The sequence below is a fragment of the Aspergillus pseudonomiae genome (assembly GCF_009193645.1).
Source record: "Aspergillus pseudonomiae strain CBS 119388 unplaced genomic scaffold BDV37scaffold_90, whole genome shotgun sequence".
NCBI classification, from domain to species: domain Eukaryota; kingdom Fungi; phylum Ascomycota; class Eurotiomycetes; order Eurotiales; family Aspergillaceae; genus Aspergillus; species Aspergillus pseudonomiae.
Window position 1 is genome coordinate 57,448 of NW_022476082.1, and position 12,627 is coordinate 70,074.

Genomic DNA, 12,627 nt, shown 5'->3' on the forward strand with positions numbered 1-12,627 from the left:
GATGTAGGAAAGGATTTCGATACATATATAAAAAGATGAGGGATATATTAAAACAGAAGACCAGTAGGAAGGAACTGCAGACAACCAGGTGGGGGAAAAGAGTTATTTATAGGAGCTGATGGTTCAACTATACGCACAGAATTAAGTATTAGGCGCATAACAGCTGGAATTACTTTGATTTTATTACTTAACTATGTGAGAGGACATCGTACTCGTCCCACACCCCCTCGAGCACACCACTTACATATCCCGTCAACCTCCAGCATATCAGCTCTAGAAGAACTGCGATTATGTTAGACAGGTTCCTTTGTCCTCTCATCTCTCTGCTAATATACCTATCTGTAATTATACAAATCTCTTTCTTGTGGTTGGACAAGTAGACCTCTTATTCAAGCTCTAGTCGCCTTGACAGTTTGTTTCCAGACATATTGTAGCAATCTGACAATGGAGAATACATGGATGATCTTGCTCTGTAGCGTACCTCAGCGTAGCTTGGGAGAAACAGTATTCTAATAGGATAGTCAACGAGTTTTGCTGTCGTTTCAAATAATTATTAAATTTCCCAGCAGAAATCTCTTTCTTTTAATATACATCTTGGCGATTGAGAATATATATCTATGTAGGTCAATTATATAGGTATGGACATATTACCAGTTGGCAAAGTCATCAAGAGTGACTGCTTATCTATAAAAAGGTACTCTCCGTGGGATAGCAGATCATATACCTCCAGGCTGTTTGACTACTATTTTATATACCGGTTGATGCAGAGGTAAAGAAATCGGACTGGTTACTAGAGGAGTAGAGCGGGCCGCTATATAGAAATAAAATTAGAGAGAGGAAGAAAAGAATATAGAATTAAGATAATGCTCTCTGTGACTGTTTTCAGCTTAGAGTACCATGTGTCTCACATATAATGCCACCACTGCAACTCACTAGCGTGGGATAGCCGACTTGCGTTTTCGACAGAGTCAGGAGCAGTTAATGTGCCCCACAAGATGCGTGATAAGTTACGCTGCCCATACGTGAGCAAGAGCCCGGGGAATTATGATACTATTTTGCAAGATAGTGGCCGTTTGCATAAAACTGATGTGATTTCAAGAGTTATGTGTGGTATTGGACATGTGTTTTCCTGGTATAGAGTCTAACCTTTGACTAGTACTGTACAATGGCAAACACCCATTATGTTAACGTGGCTGCTAACCAACTAAAGAGCAGGCAAGACCATGGTCCCATGTATGCAAGTCGCCAGGACATGCTTTTGATTTGTTCGACAAGAACTCTTGACGTCGTAAGCTCATGACTTCTGGAGCAACTCCAATACAATAGTGTTTGTTTAACCAAGCCACGACATCCCCCACAGCGTGAATGTAGTGATGCACTCTCTCGGGCTCCGCATGAGATCAACTGCTTCGTAAAAAGAGATAATCCATTTTCTATACCACTGTCGACTCAATCATGGTGCTCCGCGCTAGGAGGAAAGGCCGCTTCAACGTCTCGATCCACTTTTCCACCACGGGCTTCCCGAGCGAGCCAGTGTAGGTTGCGTAGTCGGTGTTCCCGCATATATTTCCTTTGCTCATATGATATATCAAGCTTCGGCTCATCATCCTGGAATCCGTTGGTTGAAAGAGAGTGTATGGAATAACCGATAAGGACAGCAGCGACGCAGCCAAGGAGGACGATGACGACGATTGCTTCGTATGAAAGAGCCATACTCTATGATTTATACTTTATCAGCTTCAATTCGCACATACCGAAGACCAGGGAAAGCACAACTCACGATTAGAAAGAGGGACTGTTATATGAGAAAGATGAAGTTCAATGAATAGTTTCTAGCGCTCCACAAATGAAATGGTATATATATATGAATTGATTTGAAGATGAAAGAGTGACAAGAACGAAAGAATCTGCTTGAACACCATTATCTCCCTCATTCTACTCTTATTTATACCCCTCTTCCATCGACGAAGGACCAAAAGAAAAATCTATTCATAGCCTGACATGGTCACTAATGTTTGGTTCAACTGGCCTGGATCTCCTCTGTTTAGTATCAAATCTTGATAACGGCCTTCATTGGACGGCTTAATGTGACAGGCTAAACCCCAAACCGTTAGTCTACTTTCTTATGATGTCATTTGCGAGCGGGCCAATCAGAGCACAGGCTAGTCGATGCCAAAAGCAACGATTGCTCAAACATTCCAAACCCACCAGCACGGACTACTAGTAGTTAGAAGTACTAAGAGACTACTGCGAACACGAGACTTCGGATATTTTAGGCTAGTCGGGGCTATTCAGGTACTGACAAACGTTATTGGCCATACTGGCGTCTCGGCTGTCCAAACTGTTGGCCTTCAGGAGTTAAAGACGGAAGGGGCCAAAAGCCGAGATTGATTGGGGGCCAGATCCAATTGGTATGAGGCTGGAACAGCTCATTTTGCTCCACACTCGTTATCAGGGGTTGGTTTAGCCTACTTCGAATACCTAACTTTGTGTATCCCGAGCCTTTCTTTAGCATGGCTGTGTTTAGATAGGTGATACTGCGCTAACCCAACTGGGTATTTAGGGCCTGCAGGTTAGTGCCGTATACTCCTCTCTACAATACTTTAGCTGTTGCTCCTATGATTCTGTTGGTAAAAATTGAGAGACTGAGGACTTCTCTCTCTCTGTGTATGTCTCTGTGTATGGACCATTTAGCTGTTAAAGAGACTGTAAATGCGAAAAAGCCGGTAGGGTATGTGTTTAGACGAAACTAACAAAGGGTTAATTGGACATATTTGCATCGCCTCAAATCTTTTAAGATCAAATTTCACTATTTACAAGGATAAATCGAGGCCGGAACGACCTGCCATAGTGCACTGAGGCATATATGACCAGCTCAAATCACCAAAGGACATGTCCTTAAGCCAGTCGCTTGCCAAGTACAGCACCATAGTAAATGGTAGCACCGAGACAGACCAGGTTGATCAAGCTTGAGAAGCCGTGGAGTCGGCCGAACTTCTTGTTAAGAGCTACCATCTCCTTGGAATGGGGAGGGGGGTCGTAACTCTTCTTGCCATCCCGGGTTTCTGGGCAATCAAATCAGTGCGCTTTCCCATTAGAAGGAGGCCGATGATCTTACCCTGGTGCTTTCTTTCACGCATGGTGTTAACAGTCAGAGGGCGGAGCACGACCATGTTGACAAGTCCAGTCACAGCAGCCGCGGCCATGGGGAGTAAAGTCTTGGGGTTCTCCAAGAGTCCGGAGATGCCGAGCGGCTGTCCATTGTTGGTAGCTGTCAAAGCAACTAGCACTGGAAGTGCCGTTTGAAGAGAAAAGTAAATTGGGAATGTGGCAGTTTGCAACGAAGCAAACTGAGGTCGAGGAAGGGCTCTAAAAGCTACAATCCCGGAAACGAAGGTCTATTCCGTTGAGAATTAGTAGACTGTCAATGGCGCTAAATGTTGCATGATCGTATACCTGATACACTTGGACACCGAGTAGAGTGCCATAGCTGGAAGTACCAATAAGCAAGTTGCTTCTGCATAGACTACGTGCCTATAAAATACTAACCTTAGAATGTGATAAGGGCGAGGGTCAATCATGGTGGGAAAATGGAACAGTGAGTAGTATGTATTGAAATCAACAACGGACGGGGTCCGAGGCAGTGATGTAACAGGGAAGCGCTCCGCTTTTAGTATTCCATACTGTTGTTCCTCACTGTCCGCCTCACCGCCCACATGATTGATTAGGTAAGATAGAATTTTTTTTTTCTATAGAGTCACCAAAAGCGGATATTCGCGCCCACTTTTTTTTGTTCTTCCCCCCTCCCTAGTATTCTACTAGGGGGGCTAACTTTCAGATTTTGCAAAATGAAGTACGTTCTGGTTTCTGGAGGTAATTGCTTTCCGATCTATGTTTTTCTGTCATTGTTTTAACAGCCCTCTGCAGGTGTCATCTCCGGCGTTGGCAAGGGCATTATCGCCTCAAGCTGTGGATTGCTCTTCAAGACGGCGGGTTTGACTGTCTCTTCGATCAAGATCGACCCCTACCTAAACATCGATGCTGGTCTTATGAACGTGAGTGGCTACAAACTTCTTTAACATCTCAATTGCCGTACAAGCTAATGGATTTCGATATAGCCTCTAGAGTTGGTCCAACATAATTCCCCCGTATACCTGCATTCATTGACACAATAAAAAGACACGGTGAAGTGTTCGTTTGCGACGACGGTGCAGAAACAGATCTGGATCTTGGAAACTATGAACGCTATCTCGGCGTTACTCTTGGTGGTGACAACAATATCACTACCGGCAAGATCTACCACCATGTCATCACTAAGGAGCGTCGTGGAGATTACCTCGGAAAGACGGTGCAGATCGTTCCCCATCTGACGAATGAAATCCAGAACGTACGTCCCAGGGTGGTGCCTACTTGGTCAGGAAGTGCATTAACGTGATATACAGTGGGTTGAGAAGGTCGCCAAGGTTTCCGTGGATGAGTCTGGAAAGGAGCCTGACGTTTGCATCAGTAAGTATGCCGGGCCAAATAATGTGAATGTGTTTGCTAACTTCTGTGTTAGTCGAAGTGAGTACTGGAAAGCACCGACGGATCGCATCATAGACTAACCTAGCATTTTTAAGTTGGGCGGTACCGTTGGAGACATCGAGAGCGCACCATTCGTTGAGGCCATGGCTCAGCTCCAAAGACGAGTTGGCAAGAACAACTTCCTTCAGATCCAAGTCAGCTATGTTCCTCTAATTGGCTCGGAGCAGAAGACCAAGCCTACCCAGAGGGCCATCAGTGATGTCCGTAGTGCTGGTCTCAGACCTGACATCATTGCATGCCGCTGCGAGACGCCCCTGGAGGAGGCAACTATTCAAAAGATCGCCAATTCTTGCCAAGTGGAACGGAACCAGGTTGTTGGCGTACACAACGTCTCTACTACATATCAGGTTCCTATCCTTCTGGCGCAACAGGGATTTCTCAGTACTCTTAGTGAACTCCTTAAAACCGATGCTATCCCCAAGGATCAGAAGCTTATTGACAGTGGTAAGCTCATCTGGCAGGAATGGCAGGGCTTGGCTATGAACCAAATCCATTCGCTTGAGACGGTGACGATTGCCTTGATTGGCAAGTACACAAGCTTGCATGACTCATATATGAGTGTGAGCAAGGCGCTGGAACATGTGAGTTTGACCGATCATATAGACGTTGTGTCGTTGCTAATCATCCATGAAAGGCGTCCATGCATTGCCGCAAGAAGTTGAATCTGATCTGGATCGAATCGACTCATCTTGAAGATGAGCACAAGGCAAACAACCCTGCGGAATACTATTCCGCGTGGCATAACTTGACTACCGCCAACGGAGTAGGTTTTGATCTTCTTTGGCTATGCCTACTCAATACTGACATTCATAGGTTCTTGTGCCCGGTGGATTTGGTTCAAGAGGTACGACCGGCATGGTTTTGGCCGCCCAGTGGGCCCGTACCAACAACGTTCCCTACCTTGGTATTTGCCTTGGTATGCAATTGGCTGTGGTCGAATATGCCCGACATGTCTGCGGTATGGATAAGGCAAGCAGCGCCGAGTTCGACGAGACCTGCGAACAGCCTGTTATCATCTACATGCCTGAGATCGACAAGACTAAGATGGGTGGTACAATGCGTCTTGGAAAGCGGGCGACTGTGTTCCAGTCTGGTACCGAATGGTCTCGTTTGCGCAAGCTGTACGGGGAGAAGCAGGAAATCTGGGAAAGACATCGCCATCGTTACGAGGTGAACCCTGAGCTTATCGGCCAGCTGGAGCAGGGTGGACTATCCTTCATTGGAAAGGACGAGGCCGGCGAGCGTATGGAAGTCATTGAGCTGAAGGACCATAAGTGGTACGTCGGTGTACAGTTCCACCCCGAGTACCTGAGCCGAGTCCTTGCGCCTAGCAAGACCTTCTTGGGCTTCTTTGCCGCTGCCGCTGGATGTCTCGAAGAGATCACCGAGGCTTATAAGGACCGTCACGATCTCAGTTCCAAATTGCCCATGGTTTAGAATCGGTGTTTTTGCTCTTGGGGTTATAATATAAAGAAAACGGAGATATCATACCATATTATAGACATAGTACAATGAAATAACATTATGAAACAAGGCTCATTTTTAACTGTCCATGTAGCAATGCTTTGCGCTTCAATATTCGATGCTTTTCATAATGCCACACACTGTTGTGTGCTGAACTTGCTCTTTCCACGCACTTTCCCATTGCCATGATGTCATGTGCCTTCGCGTCCCGCTCTCACCCAAAAGGGAAATATCACGCGTCTGCCTGGCCATCGTGTCGCCTAGCGGAAGGTGCCTTGTGCCTTATACATCTAGTTTAAATGTCGACTTCGCTTGGGTAATCTCAAGATTTGGACCGCATTGCATTCACAATGGCAGACAAGGAAGCAACTGTGTACATTGTGGACGTTGGGAAGTCCATGGGAGAATGCCGCAATGGTCGATCAGTGAGTGATCTTGAATGGGCCATGCAATATGTCTGGGATCGCATTACAGGAACAGTGAGTGGTACTCACCGTATTTGAGCTATGATCGTTATATAACTTGTCTATTTCCAAATTAGGTGGCCACTGGCCGAAAAACTGCCATGATGGGTGTAATTGGGCTCAGGACAGATGGTGGGTATACTTCTGAATACCGTGTGCGGCTCATAGACTGACCCAAAGAGTAGAAACGTCCAACGAACTTGAAGATGACGCGCATTTCTCTCACATCTCAGTTCTATCGAACATCAAACAGTATGCTTCCACAATATGATAGGTTGGCTTGTGCGCCAAACTGACAGGACGTCAAAGGTTTCTTATGCCGGACATTCGGAAACTGGAGGATGAAATGAAACCAAGCAAAACGGACAAGGGAGACGGTAAGCTGTTTTGCAAACCATTGGGCTTTGTCATCTAAATACTAAACTTTGTTCTCTAGCTATTTCCGCTATTATCTTGGCTATTCAGATGATCATCACGCATTGCAAGAAGTTGAAGTATAGGCGCAAGATTGTTTTGGTCACCAACGGACAGGGGCGCATGAGCGATGAGGACCTGGACGAGATAGTGAAAAAGGTCAAGGAGGATAACATCGAACTTGTCATTATGTCAGTGATTTGCTACGAAATAGCAACGACACAAAAACTAACTTGGAGCAGGGGGATTGATTTCGATGACCCTGAGTACGGTTACAAAGAAGAAGACAAAGACCCTCACAAGGTAGCGAGATCTCCCGCGCAATTTGACCTTTATCTTCTAACAATAGAAAACAGGCTGAGAATGAAACTCTCTTGCGTACCCTCGTAGAAGATTGCGATGGAGTCTACGGAACATTCGAGCAGGCTGTGGCTGAATTGGACATCCCCCGTGTCAAGTCTGTTAGGTCAATGGCAAGCTTCAAAGGATATCTCCAACTAGGTAACCCGGAAGAGTATGACTCTGCGCTCCGTATTCCTGTTGAAAGGTACTATCGGACTTATCCGGCCAAACCCCCGACCGCAAGTTCTTTCGTCCTGCGCTCCGAGCCTGAAGAGGCAGAGTCATCTGAGGCTGTTGCTGCCCAAAAAAGTAGCCAGTCTGCAGATGCTGGACTCACAACGGTGAGAACCATGAGAACATATCAAGTTGAGGACAAAAGTGCACCGGGTGGGAAAATCGACGTCGAACGAGATGACCTCGCCAAAGGATATGAGTACGGACGGACAGCAGTTCATATAAGCGAGACTGATGAGAATATCACGATTCTTGAAACATTCGCAGGGCTGGAATTGATGGGCTTCATCCAGACTGACCAGGTATGTGTTACTGAAGTCGCCAAGATGCATGCGCTAAGACACGACAACAGTATGAACGTTATATGCACATGTCCAGCACAAACATCATAATTGCACAACGTGCCAACGACAAAGCTGCTCTTGCCATTTCATCCTTTATACACGCACTTTTTGAGCTAGATTGCTATGCTGTTGCCCGTCTAGTTGTGAAAGAGAACAAGACACCGGTTATAGTCTTGCTGGCGCCCTCGATCGAGCCTGATTATGAATGCCTGCTCGAAGTTCAGCTACCATTCGCCGAAGATGTCCGAACGTATCGCTTCCCTCCTCTGGATAAGGTGATAACTGTTTCTGGAAAGGTTGTGACGCAACACCGAAATCTTCCCAGTGATGATTTACTCGATGTGATGGGCAAGTACGTGAATAGTATGGAGCTTGTCGACACAGATGAGGATGGGTAAGCTTATGCCTCAATGATTCCAAATATCTTCTTATTGACAAAACCAGGAATCCGGTGGAGACTTTCCCTATCGACGACTCCTACTCGCCTGTCTTGCACCGGATTGACAACGCCATCCGTGCTCGAGCTATACATTCAGACCAGCCCATACTCCCTCCATCGGAGAGATTAACCAAATATTCACACCCACCAGAGGATCTCATCCAGAATTCGCAGAAACACCTAGAGAAATTGATCGAGATAGCTGATGTTAAGAAGGGTTGGGCCAACCCTCCCAAACAATGAAGTCTGTCAGGCTGCTAATCTTGTTACTAGTTCCTCCCAAAGCAAAGGGTCGCAAGCGCACCCGCGAAACTGAAAAGCCGCTTTCTGGACTCGACGTCGATGCCCTGCTTCATCATGAAAAGCGCGCTAAGATCTCTCCCAACAATGCCATTCCCGAGTTCAAGCAAACTCTCGCACAAGCCGAGAATATCGAGGCCATCAAAGACGCTACAAAGCAGATGATGGCCATCATTGAAGATCAAATCAAGCATAGCTTCGGTGATGCTAACTACGACCGGGTTGTTGAAGCGCTGGGAACGATGCGTGATGAGCTGGTGTCGTACGAAGAGCCTGTCTCGTACAATGACTTCCTGGGCCAACTCAAAGATAAGTTGTTGCAGGAGAAGCTTGGAGGAGACCGACAAGAGCTGTGGTGGCTTATTCGACGAAGCAAGCTGGGACTTGTTACTCAGCGCGAGTCGGATCAATCTAGGGTTACCGATGCGGAGGCCAAAGAAGTAAGTTTCATTAACATGAAGGAATGACCTAGACTAATCGCGGTTTACAGTTCTTGTCCGCAAAGTGAGTGTTGAGCCGGAGGTTCCAGAGTGAGCTGAACGGCAGCCGATATGACTAGTGAACGATATCATTATAATAATACTATAACTCCCATTGCAAAACCCATGCTCGCTAGAATAGACCAACCAGGCCAAAGCGTAGGAGGCCTGTAGAACGCTCCAAATGGCACGAAATGATACAGGGGCATCGCCCCGCTTAAGAAATCTTCCCTATCCTCTTCTTTCCGACATCGATCTTGCGGTGTACCCTGGAAAGAACCATTAGTCAAAGAAGAACGTCCAGCCGCATAAGAGAAACCAAAGCAACCACATACCGTTCAGCATCCTCATTAGCCATCGACAGAAGGGCATTCTGAATCTCCACCTCCTCATTGATCGCAATGCCCAGTTCCTTCTGCCTGCGTATAATCTTCAACAACTCCTCCACACTCTGATCCTGATCATCCATTGTCTGCCTCTGCAACTGCAGCACTCCCTGGTTATCCAGCTCGCGTGTCCTCTCCGTCTCCTTCCCCAAAACCCTCCCCGACCTCGCCGGCTTCCTACTCGCGCTCCCAACCAACGCCTCCTTATCCTGCACCGAAGCCACCGCATTATCCACCCGGCTCTTAGCCGCCATAGCATTCAGCAAATCCTCCAACCCATCCTTCTCCTTCCGCGCATTAATAAGAAGATCCTTCCTGCGCCGCAACTCCCCATCCCCCAACTCGCCACCCCTCCCACCCGGACTCTGCGCGCGATTCGCCGTCTCCCCCATAACCTTCAACCCAGCCTCCAACGCCGCAACCAAGCTCCCCGCCCTAACAAGACTACTCTTCGCGCGCGCCGAGCTCTCATGCTGCTTCTGCGGCGTCGTCTCCTGGTCCCGGCGTGTCAACTGCAACCTCGCATCATGCAAATGCGACTTCATGTCGCGATACACATCCAGCCACAGCGTCGGATCCGTGATGGGGTTATTCGCCCCACCGGCACCGCTCCCGGGGTCCGTAATGGCCGCATGGAGTCTCGTCGACGTATGCGAGGCGTTCGCCGCCGACGGCAGGTTCAAGAACGCGCGCCAGGCGGGCGAGTTGCGCCACCGGGCATCGTCTGCATCGTTTATGGCCTGGACGTAGGCTTCTAGCGCCTGGCGCCGGGTTTCGCGGAGCGAGGCGTTGGAGACGGTGTTTTTGAACCAGGTTTTGGACGGGAGCGGCGCGGGGGGCTCGGCGTTGGTTTGCGTCACTAGGGTCTTGTGGAAGGCGAGGAAGTCGGAGTAGCGCTTGGCGATTGTGAAGGAGCGCAGCGGGAGCCGGAGCGTTAGGTTGTAGACTGTGTAGGGGGGCGAGGTTGGGGAGAGACTGGTTGTTGGGATGGTGATTTCGAGGTTGGGGGACATGGTGTTTTGGTTAGGGGGTTTAGGGGGCCATGGAATTCTTGGGTTTCTTTTGGGCTCTTTATTTCGTCGATGTTGGTCTTTGGGAGGGATTTGTGGCCGTGGATTGGGGGTGGATGATGTGGTTTAGGGGGAGAATGACGAGGGTGATAAATGGAAGTAAAGGAATGACTGATAAGCTTAGCTTGTCAGTCACCGGACGGAGTCGACCTTATTTTACGCCTTGCTGTAATGACGCAAGGCTCACCGGTTTTACTGACTCAGGCAGACATTGTGTGCCTGGCTTATTGCTATTAAGTACAATAGTGTGTATTATGGATTTATTCCCTTTCTTAACAGTGAATGGCGATCGATTGGGGTATCTTGATGCAGTTTGTTTCGCCTTCCACTGATAAGCGCCGATTAAATGATGGTCGGCCAGGAAACACCGGCAACCGACTATTTCTATAAGAATTATGGACCCAGGATAACCAACTGTTCAAAACAAACTTGTCAAGTCGTTCCAGGGCTCTCGGGTCGAAAGTAGATCGCGCTGGCCATAGTACTCCCCGACCACTGTAATGATCATATCCAGCATGGCCCGGGTTTGCATGGCGACGTCGACGGCATTATCCTCAGTCTTAGGCTCGTCCTCCTGCGCATCGGGTTCGGCCGATTTAGATACATCGACTTGCTCAATCTTAGCCTGTAGCTGTGCTTTCGCCATTTCTAGCTCCTCGGCAGGAGGCTCTTGTTCCGCGTCCGGCATATCGTGGTCGAGAGATTCGCCAGCAGGATCACTGGGCGCCTCGGCATTCTCTTTTGCTTCCTCTTCCACCGGAGGATGATCCTCAGCTGGGTTCTCGTCATCCGACTCTCCACTCGACACGTTCCCATCCACCCCAGCCGAGCGCTTCTTCTCATCCTCCTCGCGCATCTTCCGCAAGATCTTAGCAGCGCGTTTCCCCAAATCCCTAATCTCACCCACCTCCTCCGACGCCAACTGCCCAACATCGCGACACTTGCCCAGTAAGCCCCAAGCCCACGCACCAATCCGTCGAACCCGCTCCGCATCCCCACTCCTGATATTCTCCGACATGAGCTTCGCCATAACTTCCAGCACCCCCAACACACTCTCCATATCCATACACGCTAGCTGCACCGTCTGCGGGTCCGCCGCTAGCAAGAGACGCCGCCACTCCTTGCGCGCGTCTCTCGAGCGTCGCGGCAGACTTATCGGATGCGACTCATCCAGCGCCGCTATGGCGGTCGATGGCGGTGTGCATTTTAATATCGACCGGAGGAGCAAGAACCGGTGGTGTAGGAGGTTGTAATAGCTCGACTGCGCATCCGATTGCACTGGTTCGGCGGTATCCGGTTGTGTCGTCGCGGTAGTTAACGGGGCCGCGACGTACACCCCATCCCTGTAGATGCCTTCCTGGGCGACATCCGTCTTCTTCTTCTCTTCTTCGGGTTGAGGTTCGCTGGAGTCTTGTTCGGCTTCACTCGGTTTGGTTTCCTCGGCGGGCGGATCTGTAGGCTGAGGCGCGGTAAACAGGAAGGGCAGTGAATTAGCTTCTGACCTATGATTTCCACCGCATGGTCAGGATTAGCTCCAGAATCGGAATAGAATAGAATCGCATTCATCGCGGGCTGCAATAAGCAAATACACGCGGGCGTTTAGCAAGCGGGAAAATAGATAAAAAGGAACCGGTATGATCAAGCAAAGGGAGAGTTGGTGTGGGGCTTACCGGACCATGCGAAGATATTCCAAGCCGTCCTCTGCTGGGCCGTAGAAGAGTTCGTCGTCGTCGGCGGTGTCGAGACCGGGAAAAGCGCTCTTCTGTCCGTAGATCGGGTGGTTCCGAGGACGTTCGTACGGAGTTACGGCTGGTGCCATCTCGTCTTCATCTTCTTCGTCGGCGTAAGAAGGACGGGGTCGCTTTGCGTAAGGGGTCCCGCCAGTCTGAGAGCTGGGCTGTTTGCGCTTATCGGGTATGCTGGACATGGCCTTTGGTGAGAGTGGGTGAAGAGGAGTTCTTTGAAGTTGTTCCTGGACTGGACTAAAAAAGAAGTTTGGGAGGTCCCACCGGGAGCTTGGGCCACCTCTAAATGTTCATTTGTATATGTATGTACAGTATTTCAAATGCATTGGCTGATTCTACCACCTACACAAACGGATTTTACA

At 48.7% G+C, this 12,627-nt stretch overlaps 5 protein-coding genes across 5 annotated transcripts; 2 read left to right on the forward strand and 3 right to left on the reverse strand.

Moving 5' to 3' along the window:
- Positions 1–1,101: 1,101 nt before the first annotated feature.
- Positions 1,102–1,937, reverse strand: BDV37DRAFT_225809 (uncharacterized protein). The gene is made up of 2 exons (XM_032080256.1): positions 1,781–1,937; positions 1,102–1,716 (listed from the first exon to the last, which is right to left on the reverse strand). Exon 2 carries the CDS (start codon positions 1,711–1,713, stop codon positions 1,450–1,452), a length of 264 nt encoding a protein of 87 aa, XP_031937068.1. The 5' UTR covers positions 1,714–1,716; positions 1,781–1,937; the 3' UTR covers positions 1,102–1,449.
- A 692-nt stretch (positions 1,938–2,629) lies between these two features.
- BDV37DRAFT_259611 (DUF4149 domain-containing protein) lies at positions 2,630–3,623 on the reverse strand. Its single transcript, XM_032083153.1, has 4 exons — positions 3,550–3,623; positions 3,457–3,490; positions 3,119–3,398; positions 2,630–3,065 (listed from the first exon to the last, which is right to left on the reverse strand). Exons 1-4 carry the CDS (start codon positions 3,579–3,581, stop codon positions 2,899–2,901), a joined length of 513 nt encoding a protein of 170 aa, XP_031937069.1. The 5' UTR covers positions 3,582–3,623; the 3' UTR covers positions 2,630–2,898.
- Positions 3,624–3,715: 92 nt separating this feature from the next.
- Positions 3,716–6,226, forward strand: BDV37DRAFT_259613 (putative CTP synthase). The gene is made up of 9 exons (XM_032083154.1): positions 3,716–3,873; positions 3,928–4,055; positions 4,119–4,126; positions 4,180–4,387; positions 4,443–4,506; positions 4,559–4,563; positions 4,620–5,165; positions 5,219–5,347; positions 5,398–6,226. Exons 1-9 carry the CDS (start codon positions 3,849–3,851, stop codon positions 6,019–6,021), a joined length of 1,737 nt encoding a protein of 578 aa, XP_031937070.1. The 5' UTR covers positions 3,716–3,848; the 3' UTR covers positions 6,022–6,226.
- Positions 6,227–6,311: 85 nt separating this feature from the next.
- BDV37DRAFT_225870 (ATP-dependent DNA helicase 2 subunit KU80) lies at positions 6,312–9,160 on the forward strand. The gene is made up of 11 exons (XM_032080257.1): positions 6,312–6,527; positions 6,590–6,644; positions 6,698–6,764; positions 6,822–6,889; positions 6,949–7,117; positions 7,169–7,229; positions 7,283–7,804; positions 7,855–8,240; positions 8,291–8,502; positions 8,559–9,025; positions 9,076–9,160. Exons 1-11 carry the CDS (start codon positions 6,399–6,401, stop codon positions 9,091–9,093), a joined length of 2,154 nt encoding a protein of 717 aa, XP_031937071.1. The 5' UTR covers positions 6,312–6,398; the 3' UTR covers positions 9,094–9,160.
- Positions 9,161–9,281: 121 nt separating this feature from the next.
- BDV37DRAFT_275021 (uncharacterized protein) lies at positions 9,282–12,447 on the reverse strand (the record flags this gene model as incomplete). The annotated part of the gene is made up of 4 exons (XM_032085325.1): positions 9,282–9,333; positions 9,400–10,509; positions 10,946–12,022; positions 12,191–12,447. 4 exons carry the CDS (start codon positions 12,445–12,447, stop codon positions 9,282–9,284), a joined length of 2,496 nt encoding a protein of 831 aa, XP_031937072.1.
- Between the last annotated feature and the right edge of the window lie 180 nt (positions 12,448–12,627).